At 46.4% G+C, this 22,711-nt stretch overlaps 1 protein-coding gene across 1 annotated transcript in view; it reads right to left on the reverse strand.

The window, feature by feature from the left end:
- CYP39A1 (cytochrome P450 family 39 subfamily A member 1) overlaps positions 1–22,711 on the reverse strand; it is a 747,125-nt gene that overhangs the window by 231,231 nt on the left and 493,183 nt on the right. The window contains exon 8 of the mRNA XM_069605805.1: positions 12,026–12,159. Within this exon, the coding sequence (XP_069461906.1) occupies positions 12,026–12,159 (134 nt within the window). The remainder of the gene's footprint in view (positions 1–12,025; positions 12,160–22,711) is intronic.

The following is a 22,711-nucleotide window of genomic DNA, read 5'->3' on the forward strand; positions in this document are numbered from 1 at the left end:
AGCTGTATGCAAAAAAAGGAGAGCTGTGGAGATGCAGAGCGCTGATTAGGAGCTCCTGGCGGATGAGGCATTCGCTGAAGCAGTGTTCTCCAGTCCGGACCGAGCGAGGCAGCTAGCGTTTGACCACAGAGCTGCGTACGATGCTGGGGGGGCTCCCAGACACTCCGAAGAGTTAAGCGGCTGCAGGAGCCACACAGCCAAGGTGTGAGCAGAGTCGGAGATGCTAGACACCACCATTGAGTCTGACCAAAGCAGTTGGGGGCCTGGTGGCTTTCCGACAAGCATGCGTCCAAGCACTTGAACAATATGAGATAGCTGGTATAGGAAATACCCCAAGCCTATTTAAATGCAAACAAGTACAAAAACAAACCCCAACCAAATATAGATTCATAAGATGCCAGTGTGGGGGAAGCGTTATCCAATAAGAAGAACATTTGAATGCAGACAAGGCAAAATATAAAGGCAAATCCCAATGATAAGAAGAATATTTGAATGTAGACAAGGTACCAATCATATACAGATAAATGGAATGCCAATGTGGTGAAGACGTTTGAATTGAGCAAATGATACAAGTCCTCAGGGAATGTTCTATTGTGGTATATCCAAAGAACCGTTGACAAAGATACATGACAGGTCAGAAAACTACAAAGAAATCCTGAGAGGCGAGTACACCAGGCAGCTAAAATTGTATGAAGATTCCTCGCAACCGAGTACACCAGGTGATCTATTAAGCAACAACAAACATTTCGGAAAGATTGCTACAGAACCTGTTGTTTAAACAAGAACACTGTGAGTCTAATGAAGGAACTGTTATTTACAAGATACATTTTTTGCCATCCTATCAAGAAACCAGGGGCAGGTGACCAACCTCTCTGGGTCCAAGGATCTTTACCTTGGAGAACATTTTTGTTGGAATCAACTATCATACTTTTGATTTTGAACACTTTTTGTAAATATCAAGTCAGAAACATTTCATTGCACACTTTGTGTTTTGTTGATAATGTGAGGCTCAGGTTAGGACGTGTTGGACACAAGGCCAATTTTAGTTATCGACTTCCTGACACAGACAGATCCTTAGTTTTAGGTCATAGGACGAGAGAGGTATTTTTCCAACCCAATTTCTTTCAATAAATCTCTTCTTGTTAAAGCATGACCGCCTTGTGTCCTACTCTCATTTCTGAGTCCTCACAGTAGGTCTGGCGGTAATAGTTTTCCTGCTGGTCGTTGACGGGGGGACCTTGCTTGAGCACAGATATCACATGTGTGCACCTATTCACAAACGTTCTTCTAGATCGATGCCCACCAAAATTCTCTGTGGATTAGCTCTCAAGTGGGCCACATGCTCCGTTATCCTAGAGTAATGGCAGAGGGAGATGATTTCCCTTCTTAGTCTTGAAGTAGGAATGTAGAGTCTAGAATGTCGAAACAGAAGTCGTTCTTTACTTGTCAGTTCCCAACTTTGGCAAAAGATTCTTCTAGGGCATTCTTGACTCGAGTGACTGTATTCATTGGAGAAAAGAGCGGGTGCTGAGCGAAACACCTTATGAGGTTTGCTGAGGGTGTAGTGCCACTGTTGCATCATGTTATACCAGGCTTCCATGAGTTGTAGTGACCTGGTCAATTTTATGATATTCCTCCACAATTCATCCCAGTGTCCCTGTGGGACCACTTCTGCCAGAGATGCCTCCCATGCCGATTGATAGGGCCAGGTCCTGGGGTAGGAGCTTTCTTGTAGTAACCTGTATATTTCCGCCACCAGGTGTTTGTCCCACCCGTGGGTGCTAATGTATGTCTCGAATTTTGTTAGCAGCCTTGGTGCGGCTTGCATGACCTCACTCTGTCTTAGCCAGCATCTTAGTTGGGTGTATTCAAACCTATCCCCTTCAGACACGCCCACCTGTAGATTGCATTCCACAAATGACATCACTTTCCCCTCCCAAACCGTATCTCTAATCTTCAAACATCCCTTTTCTTTCCAGCTTTTAAATGAACCTTTTGCCATACCCGGTGTGAATTCCGGATTATCAAACATTGGGGTGAAGGGAAATGGGTTAGTGGATAACTACCCTTTCTTGATCCTCCTATCCCAGAGATTGCATGTCATGTGCAGGCCCCTACTGTGCCTGGCACTCAGAGGCCTCTCCTTCCCTGTAGCCAGAGCAGACCACTCAGAGGCATTGCTGCCACTGCTCTGTCCATGCAAGCCCATATCTTATCTGCGTTATTCGAGAACCACTCTCGTACCACTCTCAATTGGGTTGCGTTATAGTATTGCTGAAGATTTGGGAGCCCTATTGCCCCCCTGTGTCTCGGGGACAAAAATAGCCCCAACGCTGCTCTCGGCCGTTTGTTTTGCCATATGAATCTAAAAAGTAATGTGCTCATTTCCTTAAAGAAACTATTCGGAATCGTTATTGGTAGCGTATGAAATCTGTAAAGTGCCTTTGGGAGGGTTCCAATCTTCACTGTGTTTATCCGCCCCAACCAGGATATCCGCAGTGGAGACCACTTTGTAAAATCTTTTTGTGTTTGTTTGATTAGCTCTGGAAAGTTGGCTTTGTATAACTCTGAGACTTTATTTGTCAATTTTATGCTTAAGTATTTTATACTTCCTCCCGCCAGGCAGAATGGTGAATTATTCTGCATCTGTATGGCCTGGTCCCCCCAGAGTCCCTCTTCCAACAATTCCGATTTCCCCATACTAATTTTCAACTCAGAAACCCCTTCCTGTTCTTTTAGGGTGCGCACTAAGGCCAGAATGGATCTCACAGGGTCCACTAAAGTTAATAACATGTCATCTGCATATGCTGCCGTTTTGTGCATCTCCCCCCAAATGGGACACCCTTAATGACTTGGTTCTGCCTGATTGCCTCCATACATTTTTTAAACACTGCTAGTGCATTGGTGTGGCACGTTTGGCCCCCAGGGCTTGTCAGGGGGTGGCAAGCCCCATCCCCAATACCGTTTTGGGTGCCAGAGAGGGAGAGTAGGACCCCCTATCTATTCCTTCTTACCTGAAAGCACTGGCGGTGAGGCTGTGGCAGACCCCGCTGCAACCAGGACAGATGCCAGAGCCGCACCAGGACGGCAGAGTCAGGGGTAGTAAAACCAGCGCACCAGCAGGAACCTGTCCACAATCGGCAGACAAGCCACCTGGGAAGAGGTGGCGGGGTGAAGCCAGCACCATGGAGACTACTGCCACACAGCAGAAAAAACAACAGCAGCTGAGAGCAGCGCTGAGCTCCTACTGCAGCCCATGCTGTAAAAGGGAACCCACTAAACCACCAGAGCGGTCTACAAAGGCGTTATCAATGAAGACCCACTAAACCACCAGGGACTCAATTTATTGAACAGAGAGTTCACTAGCCGACCAGAGATATTATTATTAAAGGGCCTAATAGACGGCCTCACTAACAAGGGACCCCTGTAGTTCATGGTATGGCTCCTGTCAGAAAGGTAGGGCTTACAATCCCTTATAAGCCGTCCCCAAACCTGCTCATGGAAGGTAGTGGGATATTTAAAGAGTAGTGCCGGAAAAGTCTGGTGTGGGTTAGTTGGGTGAGGACAAGAGGTGGAGGAGGACGCCCGAGAGACCAGAGGAGGAAAGTGTGGAAAGAGTGTGGAGGTTACTGGAGAGAAGAGTCTGGGGGTGGTTGTGCGTGAGAGTAAGGAGTGAGAGTACAAGTTGCATTAGGAGTATTGGATTAGCGGTAGGAGGGGAGAAGAGGCAGTGGTAGTTGGACATTGGTGGTAGTAGGAGTAGTAGTGGGAGAGAGCGGTAGTTGTATTATGAAGTACTGAGATTAGCAACCATAACGAGGAGACTAAAGAGACAGAAGTTAGTAAGAAAAAGTAGTAGAGCGGTAGTGGCAGTAGCAATAAACACCACCTTAGACCTATCAGTCTGAAAGGGGGCTTTTCTAAAGACAAATATCACCATAAATGTGACCAAGAACTCCTTTTACTTCTTGTGGTCTCTGTGGAACTTATCAACCACTAGAGCCCCTGAGGCAAAAGCCACAGGTAAGGCATCGCGGTTTGTAAGTGCTTGGCATAAATACGCGTTTTCATTCTTCAGGGTTTGCACTTTCATGGTTAAGCTTTGAACCATAGCTGCCAACTTCTGTAGCTGGTCCATGCTTTCTTTTTTCACAGCTGTCTCTGAAGTAAACAGAGAGTGTGGGGCTGCCAGCAGGGTTTCAGATCCACAAGGAATAAACCTCCCCAAAACTGACTAAATTCCTCTGGTGAATGATGTTCAGGAGGCGCATAAATCCTTCTGTGCACCAACGGATAGGAGCGTAGATCTCAATAGCGATAATGAGAACAGAGGAAGAAGCCAGGCAGATCAGGGTCTCCAGTGGAGCCCAACAAGACAACAAGGCAGAAAGTAGCAAGAGAATAGACTGGGAGTAAGAATAAAGGTGAAAAATGAGACGGGCACTAAAGCATTGGTCAAACAGGGATGAAGTTGTGACGTATTTGCTTACCCACAAGGTTTCCTTTTCGTCTATCAATATGTTGTCTGGGCAGCCATTTTAGCGTGTTGTTGCACGCTACTATGTAGGCGCCATCTTGAAGCAGGTTGAAGTTTCAGGGACTGCTGCCATCTTGGGATGGCAACGGTTATTTTCTGACACCTCATCCAGTACCAACGACTTCAGAGGGACCAGTGTGGAATGCTATGCAACCCCGTTCTGGCAAGTCAGGATGGGCATCTGACGTTAAGTCTGGAGACAGTCCTCTCCATTACCTTCTAGTCTGGGTTTGAGAGGGGTGGTCATGGTAGTAGGTCGGAAACCTAATGGCCCTCTTCATCACTTTCCAGTCTGTTTTGTTGAGGTGGTGTGTGTGCATCTGTGTGATTATAAGTGGTTTGTTAAACCGACATTAATAGATATAACAATGGAGATCTAATTTATAACTAAAAAGAGTTAAATTAGCAGGTGCAGCAGGTAAATACTGCTGGAGAAATAAATTAACCTCTAAATAAATGTAGTCAAAGTGTACCACCTATGCGCTGTTAATGGCAGTTTGCTAAGGGGATATTCTGCAACCTGCATTCAAAAAAATGTAATAGGCCTGCAAAACACCTGCATATCACACTTAGAAATGAAAAAGTCCTTGCTGATTTGGGTATTTTGAATCGCTGGATGCTAGCTGTGCAACGGATTGTCCTGTTTTCTTATTTTCCATGCATGTGGTTGTCTAGCCTCTTTGAGAACTCATTCACAATTGCGCTGGTGCCTTGTCTGGTTCATTCGCGAGAGCCCCAGCCAGTCTTGATTTTTAGGGCAACCACTGACTATGTAACCTACTCCCATTTAGAGTCCTTGAATTCTGCTTATTCTTTGAGGATACCCTGAAAACAAAGAATGTATTTTGCTCTTGAGAACCGGACTTGGAGACCCTTGCAGAAAGGGCATTTTACATTGTCTAACATCATTTCAGTGCAAGTTGATTTGAACACAATTTATTATAGTTGATAAACTCGAATGTTTCCCTTTAAGTTGGAATTGTAAATAAGCGAATAAAAGCGAAAACAAAGGAAGCTTAGACAAGTCTAGCCAGTGCCTTGGCGTATATCACTCAATAAATACAAACTAAACACAAATAAATACAAACTACTTCTCTAGCTAGCCTGCTAGTGCCCCAGAGGTCATAGCATTAGGGTTATTCTTCATTTGATTAACTTAAAAAAGGGGCTAGACAGCTGACCTGGACCAGATGCAATTTAGGTCCGCTTGGCATGACCACTGTTTGACAATTGTTAGTTGTTTCCCCTCTGCCAGCGACGAAGGGGACACCCATCTTTTGTTTTATTGTTCTAGCACAGCTTCTGGCTGTATGGGTTTAAATTTGTGAGACAGCCAGGTTCAATATTGTGAAGTAATTTCTTTTTGATTGTGGTTCTTTGTGGGATACAGCACATTTCAGGGGACTTTCTATAAAAAGTCATTATGGCAGCCATTGACACTTTCTCCTTTAGCGAGGAGCAATTGGCTGAGACATTTGTGTGCCATCATTTTTTGATTCACTTAATCAAACGGTCAGCGAAGATTCTAGCACAGGGATTATTAGTGAACGTATGCACGGGCATTTGCTCACAGAATACCTGAAGAAGAATATAATCCCACAGGGGCTCCTGGTTCGCAAGGAACCCTGCCTTTTCATAGATGCCCAGGAGTATAAAACAGCCTTCTCTGGGGTAGGAACTAAGTGCAGCCAGGATTGGACGCTGCTTACCATCATTACTGCCTTTAAGAAAAGCATTCTGGTGGCCAATGACATAGATGAAGCAGAGGCAGCATTTGCCCTGGATACTACCATCTTAAACATAAAAGAAAAATTAGATCTAATAGACAAGCACACCAAAGAGTTTATTAAATTAACGACTACCAAGAAGATGGAAAAGTTGAAAAAAGACATCTGCACTTTCATTAAAGAAAATGCATATCCATATCTCAGCACAGACTACGCTGGCCCGGGACACTGGAATGACCTGAACTATCGCAATAATAGCCAATTGAGCTACAAGAAAAGGGATACCTTTTCGGATAGTTCCTCTGATGGGAGTGGATCTTTCCCAAATCGGAATTCTCGTGGCTATATTGGCCGACAATGGAATAGAGGACAAAATAGAGGAAGAAGAGGACGTCAAAACTGGCATTATCAACAATATGGTCAAATGCCTATCTTCGCACCTCAGGGACCGTACCCAACCTTTCCTCTGCCTAATCTTCCTTTTCCGCCCACAGACGTAGGTCCACCTCCAATAGAAAATGTCTTCGAGACTTCCATCAGCTGTATATAACATCTCGAAAAGAATACTGACCCTTGAAGAAACAGCCATTTTAGAGAAAGGTTTCTCATTTATTCCAATGAGAGACCCTAGTAAAATGGACTTGGAAATGGAACTCCGAAATTTCTTTCAGAAGGTCTGTCTTCGAGACTATTTTGGTCCTACTACCACTGATGTAGATAAGGACAGCAATACACCCTTTAGACCTAAGTCATCATTTACACCTACCACTTAAATGATTTCAAATGAAATGATTACATTTGAATGGGCTGTTCTAAGAGATTTCAACTCTATCTTTTCATCACATGTGGATTCTAAACACAATAGATCTTACAATTTATCCAAGAAATAATGGAAGTGCCTTCAGAATCGTAAGGGAGACACCTCCATTATCATTAAACAAGCCGATAAAGGCGGTGGTGTAGTTGTCTGTGATTCAACCTATTATGACACTGAGGTGATGAGACAGCTCGACAAATCTTCTTTTTACCTTAGACACAGAGGCAATCCCAAGTATAGCATTAGGAATGAGATTCTAGCCCTTGCTACCCAGGCACGCGATATTGGTATATTGAATGAGAAAGAATTCCAGTTCCTCACCATCAAATGGACTAGAACTCTACTCATATACATCCTTCCCAAAGTACATAAAAACAGCTCCAACCCTCCTGGAAGACCTATTGTTTCGCTGTGTCGCTCTATACTGGAACCTTTAGGCAAATATTTAGATTGTTTTCCTTAAACCATTAGCAGCCAACACAGCCACTTATTTGGTTGATACCATTTTAAATTTAGAGGGTTTACCATTTAACCCTTCCAGGTATCTTTTCATCACATTGGATGTGGAGTCCTTGTATTCTAACATTCCACAGTTAGACTCTTTGCTTATAATTAAGACCTTATTGGACTCTAGAAGTGACCCTCAATTGATCCCCAGCAAGTTTCTCATCGAACTCCTGGAAATAGCACTGACCAAAAATTACTTCCGTTTCAAGGAAGATTTCTTCTTGCATATCAAGGGCACCACCATGGGCGCAGCATTTGCCCCAAACTATGCTACTCTGTTCATGTGGGCATTTGAAAAGGCCACCATTTTGGATGAGTCCAATCCGTTACTCCAATCCATTGTGTTCTATAAAAGGCATATAGACAACATCATCATCATTTGGGACAAAACCAAAGGTGATCATGAACATTTTTTGACATGGATCAATGGTTTAAATGAACACCTACGGTTTACCATGGCCCTCATTACGATACTGGCGCTAAACCATGGCGCTATAAGCACCATGGTTGGTGCCTGTATCGTAACAAGTCCGCCAATGTTCAATGGGGAATTACCACCCCATTCCAAGGTTGGCAGGACGGTAATTCCCCATTGAACATTAGCCCTTCCCCATTCCCATTTTTGCCCCATAGGGCTCAATAGGACTGGGGAAGGCGCTAAGTATGGTACCGCAAATTGCGGTACCGTACTTAGCACCAAGGTCCCTTTGCGGGTCCCTACCTTATCGGCTGGTCTAGACCAGCCGTTCAGGTCGGGTCCCGCAAAGGGACCTCGTAGTAAGGCGCTAATGGGTTAACGGCGCCGCAGCCTTTTACGGCGCCGTTAACCCATTACTGCCAGGGTCGTAATGAGGCCCCATGTCTGTGAACAACTTGACTATACCTTTTTTGGACCTCCTTGTAATGGCCAAGGATGGGTCTATTGCGGTCGATTTGTACCGTAAAGCAACGGATAGGAATACTATTCTTCATTTTTAGAGCTTTCACCCTCAATCCTAACGGGTCAGCATCCCTTATGTTCAATTTCTAAGGGCAAGACGGAATTGTACAGATAAACATGATTTCTCGACCCAGGCTGACATTATTGAGAACAGATTATCAATTAGAGGCTACCCTACTCAGGTGTTGAGACAGTCCCGCAAGAGGGCACGCAATCAACATCGAGACATGTTGCTGTCTAAAAATGATCGTGATACTGCGCCCAATTCACGTATGGTCTGTGCTATGACCTAGAGCACCTACCACTCTGCCATCAAAAAGGCCATTGGTAAACACTGGCCCCTGTTACAACTAAACAACCTCAATTTGGACCTCCCGATTTATGCCTTCAAAAAGGGCAAAACCCTTAAGAGCTGGGGTTATCCCAAGCGGACAGGTCCCAGGTCAAACACCGACCTAAGACAATCTCTGAACTTTGGGGCATGAATAAGATCCGTGGCCATTTTCCATGTGGCTACTGTTGCCAATGTGGGTCCACTTCGCCCTGTAGTATGCTCATGATTAACAACAAAATCTGGACGCTCAAGGACCATACCACTCATAATTCTAAAAATGTGATATACGCTGTGACTTGTCCCTGCAATATGGCATATGAAGGAAAAACATCTAGGCCGGTAAAACGTAGAATTACGAAGCACAATTCTAGGATTAGAACCAAAAATCTATCTTCTCCTCTAGTCTCTCATTTCATTGAAAATAATCACAGTTGCGAGGAACTCCAGTGGTGGGTTTTAGAGGTGCAGACATGTACTCCACAGCTAATAGACTCTCTACCCGAGAGCAATGGTGGATCTACAATACACATAGCTACTTGGTTAGCCTCAACCTCCAAAAAGAATGGTCCCTGGGCCTTTAACTGCCTGTGAAATAAAGCTCTGCAGATTGGCATGCTTGATCCTCGGCGCATGGGCTGAACCATTCTTTCTTGCACTGAACTAACAGTCGCTGTCCACACATCGGTTACGCATTTACACTGGCCGTTTTTTTATACTTTGATATTTGGAAACGGTATTGTCACCAGTAGTAAGGCATCATTTTACATCTATAACCGTTGTCAATCCCTTGGGTTTATGAGACTTTTACACTAGTGCATTTTCAGTATATTACTACATTCACATTTAAAAGCACAGCCATTGCATACCTCTTTTTCTGACCCACTAGCGTTTACACCTGGCAGTCCATTTGTTATTTATGATTCAGTCCTAGTGATGAATGCAGTTGTTTACAATGGACGACTAGAGTTCCATTACAATCCGCAATGCTCTAGTTTATTGTTGACATTTCATTCATCAGGTTAAACGCTGCGCGTATACATAATTGAACTAGGCGCATGCGTATGCCCAGACCGGACACGGTTGGAGGATACCCCTATGAGGGTTTAACTAGAGGGCTTCAGGATGTGAGGTAGGTGAAGTGAAAGTTTCCTTTCCCTTCTATAATTCCACATCGGGAGGTCAAGCCCCTGCCAAGTCTGCAGGAGTTAGTATTATCTTAAGCATCGTAATTGGCCGCATTAGTTCTTGTATAGCGCCTCCCTGTGATTTTGTGTGAATGAAAACACTATACCTTGGAGTCAATCAGACACCAGGCATATACACTACAGCGCAAGCTGCGATGCTGGTCGGATGTATGCAAGGGAATACACGATTTCCCCAAACACTGTGTTGACATTTGTTGCTAGCCTATGTACTGCTACACTCTAATATGGGCACAACGCATGGAGTTGCAGAAGTCCGTGACTAAGTTTACATTATGGTGGCGCTGGTCGGATGTATGCAGGGGAATACACAACTACGCCAAATACTGTTTTGACATTTGTTGCCGGCATATGTACTGCTACATTCCAGTTTGGGCACAATGCATGGAGTTGCAGATGTCTGTGACTTAGTGTAATACTGACTAACTGGCATTTCTAGTTGTGAGCACCGTTGTATTTAGTTAATACTAAATACAAACAAGCAGTATCATTGTTATAACCCTCATGTGCTTTTGTGAATTATAATGTGTTTAGAGGCTGCTTATACCAAGCAGTCTATTTACACATTTATATAACTATGTTCACCTTTCCTCTTGTTTCCTTGTGCCTAGCGCCTGAATTTCATGCAGCATGATGCTACTGATGGGGAATATGGCGGATAAAAAGACTCTTCTTGGTTCTGTTTGTGCCAAATTCCATCCATGGCTATCTAGTTTAGCCATTTGTATTAGGTGAGTTGGAGATTACAATTCACTGCCAGGTAAAGGCTGGTGCTGTACTCCTGAGAATAAGCAGTCAATTTGCATTGCTTTATAATTGGGAATTAGGGAAATCCTTTTCCCAGTCTCATTAGATGTTCTTGTGTTTTGTCTCCACAGACTCACTAATTTGGGTCTGGCTGTTGTATGGCTGACACATCATTAGAACGAAACATATGATGTTGGTCCCAATTTTCCTGGTCGAGAACATGGCATTTATTACTTCTCCTGGTTTTGCTTTGAGGTTGTTCTGAACTTCGATTATGGATTATGTTCTCATGATTGTTTCACCCAGATCATTTTTTAACCCATTGTATGTTTTTTTCTTTTTTGCGTGTTTTTAGGGTTAACAACACCCATTCTGGTTTCCTTTACATTGTTGGTTTTAGAATTATGTATGCTTGAATTCATCCATGTCACGCGGCGCTTAACAACAAGGGAGTGCGCCGTCCTGAAGAAGACGGGCATCAACTGAAGCACAGCTAGATGCTCTAATCCGTCAAAACTACTAATGTGATGTAAACAACCATTGTTAGGTTGACTCTAAATTATCCTGTAGTCCCTATAACAGTGTAGTTGACGAATGGCACCCCACTTTAATTAACTGTGCCATTTTTCCATTAAGGATAATTCTACCATTGATTGAATGTAATTCGCGTATATTTGTGAAAATCTTTCCGCAGACACACTTGTGAATACCAGTCCCCTCTCGTGATCCCCTTCACCCAATTGGGGTGTCTGGCTTTTCACTTGTGCATATGCAGTGTGGACCCCCATGGTGGTCTCCACTAGGGCATTATCAGCACTTTAACTGTGATGCACTTTATTCTTATTACAAAGACCCAATATGTATTATGGAACAACAATAAAATGTAAAAACATTTTTATAAAAAAATATATGGGTTGTTTTCTGATCTGGTTGCGCCTCTCTGGGCACTGTTCCATTGAAGTCTGTTGAAATACTGATGCATTAATTTGAATTTAGTTCTGCTTGGCATGACCACTGTTTGACAATTGTTAGTTGTTTCCCCTCTGCCAGTGATGAAGGGGACACCCATCTTTTGTTCTATTATTATAGCATCTGATCCTTAGACAGACCACTTCCTCAACATAGTACATTATAGAATGAATCTATTGCTCAATTGTACAATAAAAGACATGTTGCAAATTAAAAAGGAAAAGAAACAAAAATAAAAAACTCACATTAATTTTAATTGGCTGTACCACTTTTCTGGCGATTGCACCAGGGGCTCTCAGACGTATGGTTTCCAAAACACAGCTTTTACTGAATGGAAGAGCTTTGAGGTCCTCTTCAGTAATTTCAATTTTCTTTTTACCTTAAAATGGGATGAAAAAAACAAGTTATCTGGAGTACAATAGCATGAATTGTGTGTGCCACGAACATTTCTACCATTGAATTACAAGAATGCACAGGGCCTGATTCCCAGCGATTTGCACTGGAGCAAATCAGGAGATGCTGCAGAAAATCACATATTTGCACCTGCTTCCTTATGCCTGACTCCCAAAGCCTAGAAGTGGTGAAAATCATGAGCTGCCTAGAGACCTCTGAGGTGCCTTTAAGCGACTATTTGTTAATCCCATTTTTACATGAGCATCCCAAAGATGCCACAGGAAACTCCAGTTGTGCTCCACATTTAGGATTTGTTGGGGGACTAAATGAGGATGGTGCTCAGGGCATCTCTGATTTCTGACATTTGCTTTCTCTCTTAATAAAGCTAAATTATACAAATCTCTATATTCTGTACTATACTATTTACATTACCCTACTATTTACTGTTTAATTCATGAGTATACATATTTAGGACAAAACTTCAATGACAATGCACAGGATACACCATACAAAAGAGAACTAAAACATAAAATGGAAACCATGACCTCCCAAGCCAAGCTAACACAGCGAAAGTGTGGTACATTTTCGTGTTCACCTGTCATACATTTTTAGAAGCAAAAAGTCATACCTGTGGTTATATATGGTGCTCAGGCCAAATTACTCAGGAATCACCCCAAATGGGACTATTTAGAAGGCCTACACTGGAAAAAGATTTTATCCCTGCCAAAAGGTTTTCCGATGCAAATTATTTGTTATGAATTGGGATCACTATCTCACAGTGCTATTGTAGCCTGGCATCCCTTTTCAGAAAGTGCTTAATGAATAAAATGTTCGCATCAAGCCTAATACCAGAACTTGCATCTCTTATAGATAGAAAACATGACAACTCATTAGTAACCTGGTAGACCACAAGATACTATTCTAGCACCTCACCTTCTCAGCATCCTTCTCGAAAGAAGCTGCCTCCTGGGTCGCCTCCTTCCTCGAAGGCAGGGTCATGAAAGTCTTTGCTGAAAATGCCAACATCCCACCTTCCTCCATTAGTTGTGGAGTCCCTCCAGGCTCCTGTTTTGTCAACACTTACAACATATTCAGCAAGCCCTTCTTCTACCACCTCGACTAGCTCGGCATAGCCTATTCCAACTATGCAGATGACACGCACATTCTCCTCCCACTCACCCCCTCTTACCTCAAAGACGCAGCCTCCCTTACTGCCACCTAAGCCACCATCCAAGCCTGGATGGCAACCCACAGTCTATGTCTCAACGACAAAAAAACAGAACTCATCACTGGGCCTCCTTCGACACTAAAAAACCTAGACCCACAATACAAAGCCTTCAACATAGATGGCTCAGTGATCCCAGTCTCCCCTATGTAAAAACGCTAGTTCATCTAGATTCCACTCTCTCCCTAAATAGACAAGTCAATGCTATTTCCTCTGCCGCTGCCTACTCAACAAAACTGCTCAATGCAGCCAGACACTACCTCACAAGGGACAACTGTCTAACAATCGTCGGTGCAGTGGTGGGCTCTAGGCTTGATTACTGTAACGTCTTGTTTGCAGGCACCTCTGCCCAAAACATAAATAAACTCCAAATGATCCTGAATAACGTCCTACGCGCCACACTCAACATCCCAAGATCTGACCACATCTCTGCCGCACGCACAGCAGTCCACAGGCTACCTGTCAGCAAGAAAATCCTGTTCAAATCCCTCTCCATGACGCACAAATGCCTCTCCAACACAGACCTACCATGACTCGTCAAAAAGATCATCAGGGTCCAATCTAGTAGGCCGACTGGAAGCCCATATACCCACAGGCTGGCCCTACCTAAATTCAATCGTGCCAAAGCAGGAGGCTCTAGCTTCCCAGTCTTCACTGCAAAGTGCTGGAATGCCCTGCCCCCCACATTGAGAGCTGAAGAATATTGGGCTTTTCGCAAAGCCTTAAAAACTCAACTGTTCACCTTATCCCTATCCTAATGTATTCTTGCATTTACGCCTGTATGATAACTATTCTTTGCAACCATGCCTGTATGATAACTTCATGATGTTAACTAAGCACTGGCCTCTCCACAGGCCACATGTAACCGGATTAGCGCCCTGATGCCTCAGGGCTTGTGCAAGCTTTATATAAATGAAAAAATAAATAAATAAAATAAAAACCTGGAAAGATTATTGTATAACAACCATGAAGAACGCTGACATTGAAAAGCATCTACTAATAACTAACCCTGGTCGTGCCAAGAAAAAATTATGGAATATGAATGGGGGCACCTTGGGTAAAGTGCAATCAATATAAGATGTTCATTAATGGAAACTTTGAATTAAAACCGTTGCACCAAATCCGAGATACCTTCCAATATTCTCAGATCAGAAATACTGTGCCTATCTAATGAGACTGTGGCCCTCATTACGACCCAGGCGGTAAGTATACGACATTACCGGCATGGCGTAACTAACGTTTACGTGCTGGGTCAAAGCCGTAAAAAGCGGGACATTACGACCCATCGTGCACGAGCATTACGCCATGACGGTAATGTAAACTGCGCCATGGCGCTAATGCCCCCAAAACGGCACCTACCTGCATCGTATGCCGCGCAAGGTGCACTACCGCCACCCCGACCACCGTTCATAGCGGTGACCATAGTTACCGGTTACCGCAATTAGCGGTGACCGTAAATAAGCGGAACCGGAAGTAGCGTCATCGCGGCGGAACGGGAAAGAGCACGGCGGCCATCTTTAAAAACACAATCCATTGGCATCCTCCGCAACCACTGGACATCCGAGCCTGAGACCCGGCAAATACCATCAGCAACCTTCTTCATGCAAGAAAATGCCTAAAGTTGTTAAAAAAGCCTGTGACCGCCAGCGGCAAGACCGCTTCACCAGAGAGGAGCTTACCATGCTTGCGGAGACCCTCCAGGAGAACGCCGCAGTGGTATTCTCAAACCAAATGACCAGACTGGCCATAGCCAAGAAGAAGGCCATATGGGCACTGGTAGCTCAGCGGGTTAGTGCCGTGGGAACAGTACCCCGCAATGTGAGACAGTGCCGCAAGCGGTGGGACGATCTCCGGCTCAGAGTCAGGAGCATCCTATCGGCAAACAGGAACCTGTGCACGGCAACCGGGGGAGGATCGGAGTCCCCTATTAAATTGCAGCCATGGGAGGAAATCTGTGCCTCCACCATCGGAATGGAGAGCATAGAAGGAGTAGGAGGAATGGAGAGAGGAGCCCCGACATCAGGCGATGCAGGTAGGTGGCTCAAATCAAGCCATGCAAAAGTCACCAGAGTCCATTCATGTGAAGTACAATGTTGCCCCAGAGTGTAAATGCAACACATCAGCAGGAGACTGCCCACAGACACATCCGATCTTCACCCTGTACACATGCAGTATGCACACCCTAACTGCAGGCACCCACATACCTCCATGCTACTTCCACACAAAAGGGAGACAACCTGTATGCCCCTGCCTCAAATGTGCCGCATGTACTAACTGATAAGATGTCAGTCGTCACAATGCCCGCCCAATGTCCGCAGACCCATCAATAACACTTTCCCTCCTTTGCTCCACCACAGGCTCAAATTCCGACCTTGAGGATGAGGACACCACTGCCTCCACAACTACCAAGAGGGCCAGGACAACTGTGCCAACACCACAACCCTCCACCTCTGCCGTACCGAGGAAAACCCCACAGCAGCCAAAATCAGTGCCAAGAAAACAGGACAGGGCACTGACAGCCACCCCAGCAGGCAGCACAGAAGCAGCAGCAGCAGCGGACATTACCCAAGTCGTGCCCACAGAAGGGACAGGCTCTGCTGCAAGCAGCACTATTGGGGAAACTGCTGCCATTGCAGCCTCCTCCGATAGCGAAGCAGGGATTATTGAGGAGATTGATGTCGGAAGCCCCACTGCCCACCCTCATTCCCCTTACCTGTCCCAAAGCAGCCCGCATGCGGATGCCACACAGGGGCAGTTAGAGGATGAGGATTGGCCAGGCACTCCATCCTCGGTGCAGGAGGTGAGCAGCCCAATGGGAATACCACTGCCATTAGCCATGGGCCAGAGAAACCAACAAACGCTGGAGGAGATTGTCACCCGGCAGCAGCAACTATCCTCGCTCCTTACTGAGCATGTTGCAGAATGTGGGGGGGCAAGGGCAGCAATGGAGAAATGTGCGGAGACAGTGAAGGCTGCTATAGAGTCCTCCACAAAGGACATCTGCGCAGAACTCGCCGCTGTGCGGCACGTCATCTCTGAACTAGCGCAGACAATTCGGAACATGCTTCCAAATGAGCAGGCAGGAACCTCCTCGGGTGCCAGTTCGACACCAAGCAGCCCCGTCCGCCGATCGGGGAGGAATCTGCGTAGCACAGGCAGGGATGCCCCGGGGGCCAGGGGAGGGGGCTGCCAATAGTGGCCGGACAGTGGAGAAATCCTACATCAGACACTGCTTCACAGACTTACTCACACCGTTGTAGGGATTCCAGGGGGAGGGTGGAGGGGGGAGTGGGTGTGTTGGGGAGTTCAGGGAGGAGGGGGTAGGGGGGAGAGGGAAGTGGGTGTGTTGGGGAGTTCAGGGGGGAGGGAGGAAGGAGGGAGGAGGGGGGGAGTGGGTGTGTTGGGGAGTTCAGGGTGGAGGGGGGAGGGGGGAGTGGGTGTGTTCAACAAAATCCCTTTTACAATACACTTTTCCTATTTGCACAAATCACATGTGTGGACATTGCTCATTGCGTATGTGTGATTTATTGGTAAACAGTCCCCAGTGTCCATATAACAGACGCACACAGTGCCACAATCGTCATCTCCAGGTGACACCCCCCATCCACGTGTGCTAGAATAATTGGTTGATCAGAGTACTACGCATTTCACGCCCCTCCTGTGCATCGCCGCCTCCATGAGGTGCTGCCCCATCCCCACCCTCATCATCTTCATTGTCTGGTTGTTGAAGTTCTGTATCAGGGGGCAGGGGCAATTGCGTCTGACGCACATATTGTGTAGCATGACACATGCCATGACGATCTTTGCCACCTTCTCATGACGGTGCAGGAGTGCCCCACCAGACCTGCTGAGGCAGCGAAACCGTGCCTTCAATAGGCCAAATGCCTGCTCAATCACCACATGGGTACGTGTAAGTGCACGGTTGAAGTCCTCCTCATGCTGGTTCTGTGGGTTCCGATCTGGTGTAAGGAGCCACCTCTTCAGGGCATAGCCTGCATCACCAGTATGTGGGAGAGAATGTATGTGTCAGTCATGACGTCTCTTTCAAAACACAACGTGCCACCATGGCTTGCATCCAACTGTTACTTCGGACCTCTTTTAAATGCACTAATTGATTCACACTATGCGACCAGTATATGCTCATGGCTCTTATGGACTGTTGTGCATGCCATCAACCAATGTATGCAGGGGGGTCAAGTGCCTTGTGAGTGCCCATCCACTGTGTTCGTTCATGCCGTTTGTTTTGGTGGCCTGGCACGTGTCCTGTGATGTCAATGCTCACATCATTGCAACATTGCTGTCAGCCTCATCATGACCCCAGTGAGCAATACTGATGTTGATAGGGACATTTTGTGGGCCTTGCTGTCTGTGTGGTGGTGTGTTGATGTTTCTGTCCGTCATGTGCCTCCTTCGTGCGCAGTTATGGGGGACAGGCCTTTCACTTGATGGTGTCTGGTGACGTGCATGTAGGTGCATTTCGTTGAAGTCAATGTGGTGTGAATTGGTACAATGCACTTGCAGATGGTTGTGTCATGGTTGGGGCACACCTTCATTCACGTGGTGCGGCTGCATACATCGGGCATTAGGTTTAGTGGTGTCAGCTGAAGTTTGTGCTGATTTAGGGTATGATCTGGCTCCGTTGTCTCTGCTACTCACAGCCAGGTGGAGTATGCATCATTCCCCCCTCCTTTCAGCCAGGTGGAGTATGCATCATCCCCCCCCTTTCAGCCAGGTGGAGTATGCATCAGTCCCCCCTTTCAGCCAGGTGGAGTATGCATCATTCCCCCTCCCCTTTCAGCCAGGTGGAGTTTGCATCATCCCCCCTTTCAGCCAGGTGGAGTATGCATCATTCCCCCCCTTTCAGCCAGGTGTAGTATGCATCATTCCCCCCCCTTTCAGCCAGGTGGAGTATGCATTGGTACGTCGTTCACCTACCCACTTCATATTTCCATGGTCATGACATGTGACTCACCGAGTAGCCAGGATCTTGGCCCTGCATGTCGCTCCATGTAGCGTGGTATTGTGGAGTTCCGAAGGACCATTGAATGATGGGTTGCTCTGGGGAATCGGGCACAGCAATGTGTGATGATCCTGTTGGAGTCACAGACCATTTGCACGTTGATTGAGTGAAATAGTTTACGGTTGCGGTACGGTACCTCCATGGCATGTGGCAACACCAATTCCACATGGGTGCAGTCAATGGCACTAATGCAACCAGGTATGCCGGCTACTGCATGGAAACCCACCTTGGTGTTTGCAATCTCCTGGGCAGACCGTGGTAATGAGATGTAGTCGTCTGTGTGCTTGAGGAGGGCATCAAGCACTTGGATCAGTGTACGTGAGAATAATGGTTGTGAAATGCCATGCAAGTGTCCCACTGTGTGCTGGTAGGTGCCTGTGGCCAGGAAGTGGAGTACAGACACTACCTTAGTAGGGGTGGGATGTTGGTTGGTGTTTCTATCATGCTGACGATGTCGTTGTGTATCATGTCTACAATGGCGGTGATGGTGTCCCGGTCCAAACGGTACAGGGTGTGGATCTGCTCAGCGGTGAGGTTGAATGGACTGGCTCTGATGCGTGGGATTGTGGGCTGCCTGCGTGGTGCCACTGGCTGTGCTGGTGGGGCTTGCTGGCCCTGCCTTGCCCTCCTTCTCCTCCTGCGTCTCCTCTATGCAGTCTGTTGTTGTGTTGTTGAAGTTGAAGTTGTAGCACTTGCATTGCTATCAGGACCTCCAGCCCCAACATTGCTAGTCCTATTGGAATCATTGTGGAGTGTGACTGGGTGTGGGAAGGGGTTGGGTGTGCTCTTTTTGTACTTCCTGAGTCTGTATTGCCTCCACCTGTGCTGATTCTGTGCACCTGTGGCAGCTGGATTCACGGCACAAGGCCCTTTACGGTTGGTTCGCGCTGGCGTAATTAGCACCATGGCGGTAAGGTACTTAACGGGCTGGGTGATGGCGTTAGGTGCATGTCCGCGTGGGTCGTCATTCGCATAGCTTAGCGCCATGCCGGTATTTACGGTGTGGCAGGTTGCGTGCGTGCATCCTTGGTGCAGTTAGCGGCAGCGTTAACTACGATGCCGCTAATGGCATTGTAGTTAATGGTCACGGGTCATGATCGGACCTAGCGGAAAACGATGCCGGTAATCATTTACCGGCATCGTTTTTCACTTACCGCCTGGGTCGTAATGAGGACCTGTGCTTTAACCAATGGCCCACTAAAGCACTTCTAGCGTCTTGTGTGAAAACTGTCATGAACCATCGGACGCGTCCTTTCTGGACTTCCTGGTCCCTGACCCATAGGAGCTTGCATTCAGCAGTACTCCCAACATGGCCGTCGAACGCGGAATACTGTTTACCAGTTTCTACGCCGTACACATTACGTTCTATAAAACGGACACGCCCCTGTGGCCCTGCGCGTCTCAACACTACCACTTGCCGTGGTTAGACGTGTGCTGCTGTAGTTCGCTTGTGTTTTTCCTTTGATTCCTGGTTCCCGGTTCCCCTAAATTCCTCCTCCTTCATTCCCCCTCCTTTTTGTCCTCCTTGCATCCCGGATCTCCATGCACTCGTCTTCCGTGTGCACTCTTTGCTGTTTCCTGGATTTCCTCGGACTTCCTGGACATCCGAACGTTCCCAGGACTCGGAACACTGAGCACACGCTGGAACCCGAGGACCTGCACGCTGGGATATACAAGACCCGAACTCTACGAGAGAAGACTCCATCAAAGAACTCCAACAAACAACAAAGACAGGTGAGAAGGGGGGAAACCTGTGACAGATTGAGACGCCGACAAACTGATACAGATACGGACATGGAGGCTGCAGTTCAAGATCTCATGCGCGGCATGCAAGAGTTAACCACAGAAGTTCAGAATCTCAAAGCTGAGAATGCCGCATTAAAACAACTAGTCCTGTCACGTGATTCCGCGACCAAGGAAAGTGTATTGCTGGGTGGAGTAGTGGATAAATATGATGGCTCCTCAAAGAACCTTTGTGGCTTCCTTGATTCATGTTTAGTGCACTTTACCTTTAAGCCCTACTACTTTTCCACCCCCAGGGCAAAGGTGGGGTTTATGATTTCGCATCTCTCCGGGAATGCAGTAACCTGGGCTACGCCCTTAGTTAATTCTGGAGATGCCCTCCTGGATGATTATGATGGGTTTGTACAGGCTCTAAAGACCATGTTTGACCGCCCAGAACAGGTTTACAGTGCCCAAGAACGTCTATTGGATTTCCAACAAGGGTCCCAGGACATGCTTACCTATGTAACACGCTTTAAGCACCTGGCCAAGGAAGCATATTGGTCCCCAGAGGACTGTTTTACTCTATTCCGGAGAGGACTAAATGAAGAAATAAAAGACAAGCTAGCCAGGATAGCTCGCCCAGGTTCCTTCCAGGCCCTTATGGACCTCTCTTTACAAATAGACTTTCCAATCCAGGAAAGGAAGGCAGAAAAGAAGAAAACAAAGATGCCTTACCAAAAGACCTCTATAGAATCTCCCTCTAAACCCGAGCCTAGTCCTGCCCCGACCACAGACCCTGAACCCATGCAACTGGGGGCCTTCCGCGGACTCATATCCCCGCAAGAAAGATTGCGACGGATCCACACCGGGCTCTGTATGTACTGTGCCTCAGATAAACATCTTGTGAGAGAATGTCCTTTGGCCCCTCCACGGCGTTCGGGAAATGGCAGCCCCCGATCCTAGATGGAGCACAGCTTCGGGAGAGAGATGTTTTCTCCACGTCTATTCCATCCTTGAACTCTCCTGGACAAAACAACCTTGTGATCTTGCAGGCCTTTCTATCGCCGTCCAAGAAAGAAACTTACCCCATTCTGGCATTAGTGGATTGTGGAGCCATGGGGATTTTTATAGATCAGGATTGGGTCACTACCCACCACATTCCATATGAAACTCGAGACATCATGCAACCTGTAGAGGCCATCGATGGACGACCTCTCTCTTCAGGACCAATCAACCTGCAAACCGAAGAGATCCAGCTCTCGATAAACCATCATCAAGAGATGATCAAGTTTGACATCATAAAGTCTGCCCATTATCCAATGGTACTGGGTATGCCCTGGTTACAGAAGCACAACCCATACATTAACTGGGCAGCAGGATCCTTGTTTCTTGGCTCCGAACATTGCATGTCTCACTGCCTATTCCCTGGATTCCTCGTCAAGATCCTCTGAAGGTACGCTGACAGACCAGCAAGGCCCACTCACGGTCTCAAATATTATCCAGGTCCCCAGAGGCTATCAGGACTACACTGATGGGTTTTCAACTGCCATAGTTCAAGCCCTACTCCCTCACAGACCTGACGACTGCACTATCGATAATTAACCCTCGGCAGTGATTCTCTTTGGAAGGATGTTCATCCTATCAGAACCAGAGAAAAGGGCCTTCCGATAATACATGGATACCATCCTAGAAAATGGCACCATACAACCATCCAAATCCCCAGCGGGAGCTTTGTTGTTTTTTGTTCCCAAGAAAGATACTAAGGAGCTTAGGCCTTGTCTTGATTATCGTGGTCTTAATCAATGCACCCTCAAGAACCGCTACCCATTGCCCTTAATCTCAGATATCCTGGAAGCGGTGAGAGGAGCCGTAATCTTCACGAAATTGGATCTCCGAAGTGCATACCATCTGATCCGTATAAAGGAAGGTGACGAATGGAAAACAGCCTTTAGAACACCCTTTGGTCACTTTGAATACCTGGTCATGCCTTTCGGACTCGCCAATGCCCCAGCGGTCTTCCAACGTTTTATGGACCGGGTGTTCTCCGATATGCTGTTCCTCTTCGTCATAGTTTACCTGGACGACATACTGATATACTCCAAGGACCATCTTAAGCATGAAGAGCATGTCAAGGCAGTCTTACAACGGCTACGTGAACATAAACTCCTGGCTAAACCCGAGAAATGCCTTTTTAATGTCTCTACTGTTCACTATCTCAGATTTGTCCTTAGTCCAGAAGAAATTGGAATGGACCACTCAAAAGTAAATTCCATACTATACTGGCCTGTTCCAACTACTGTGAAACAGATTCAATTCTTCCTGTGGCTTGCCAACTTCTACAGGAAATTCATACCTTCCTTTTCGGAGATAGTTCAACCGATCATTACATTGTTGAAGAAGGATACTCCCTTCCTCTGGACCGCAGCCCAAGACGAAGCGTTCCAACTTTTGAAGTCGGAATTTACACAAGCCCCCATCTTGGCTCAACCTGACATTGATGGACCTTTCCTAGTGGAGACTGATGCCTCTAACTAAGCCATCGGAGCAATCTTGAAGCAGGAATTCAAG

Source organism: Ambystoma mexicanum, chromosome 4p, assembly GCF_040938575.1.
Source record: "Ambystoma mexicanum isolate Mex_15411 chromosome 4p, UKY_AmexF1_1, whole genome shotgun sequence".
NCBI classification, from domain to species: Eukaryota; Metazoa; Chordata; class Amphibia; order Caudata; family Ambystomatidae; genus Ambystoma; species Ambystoma mexicanum.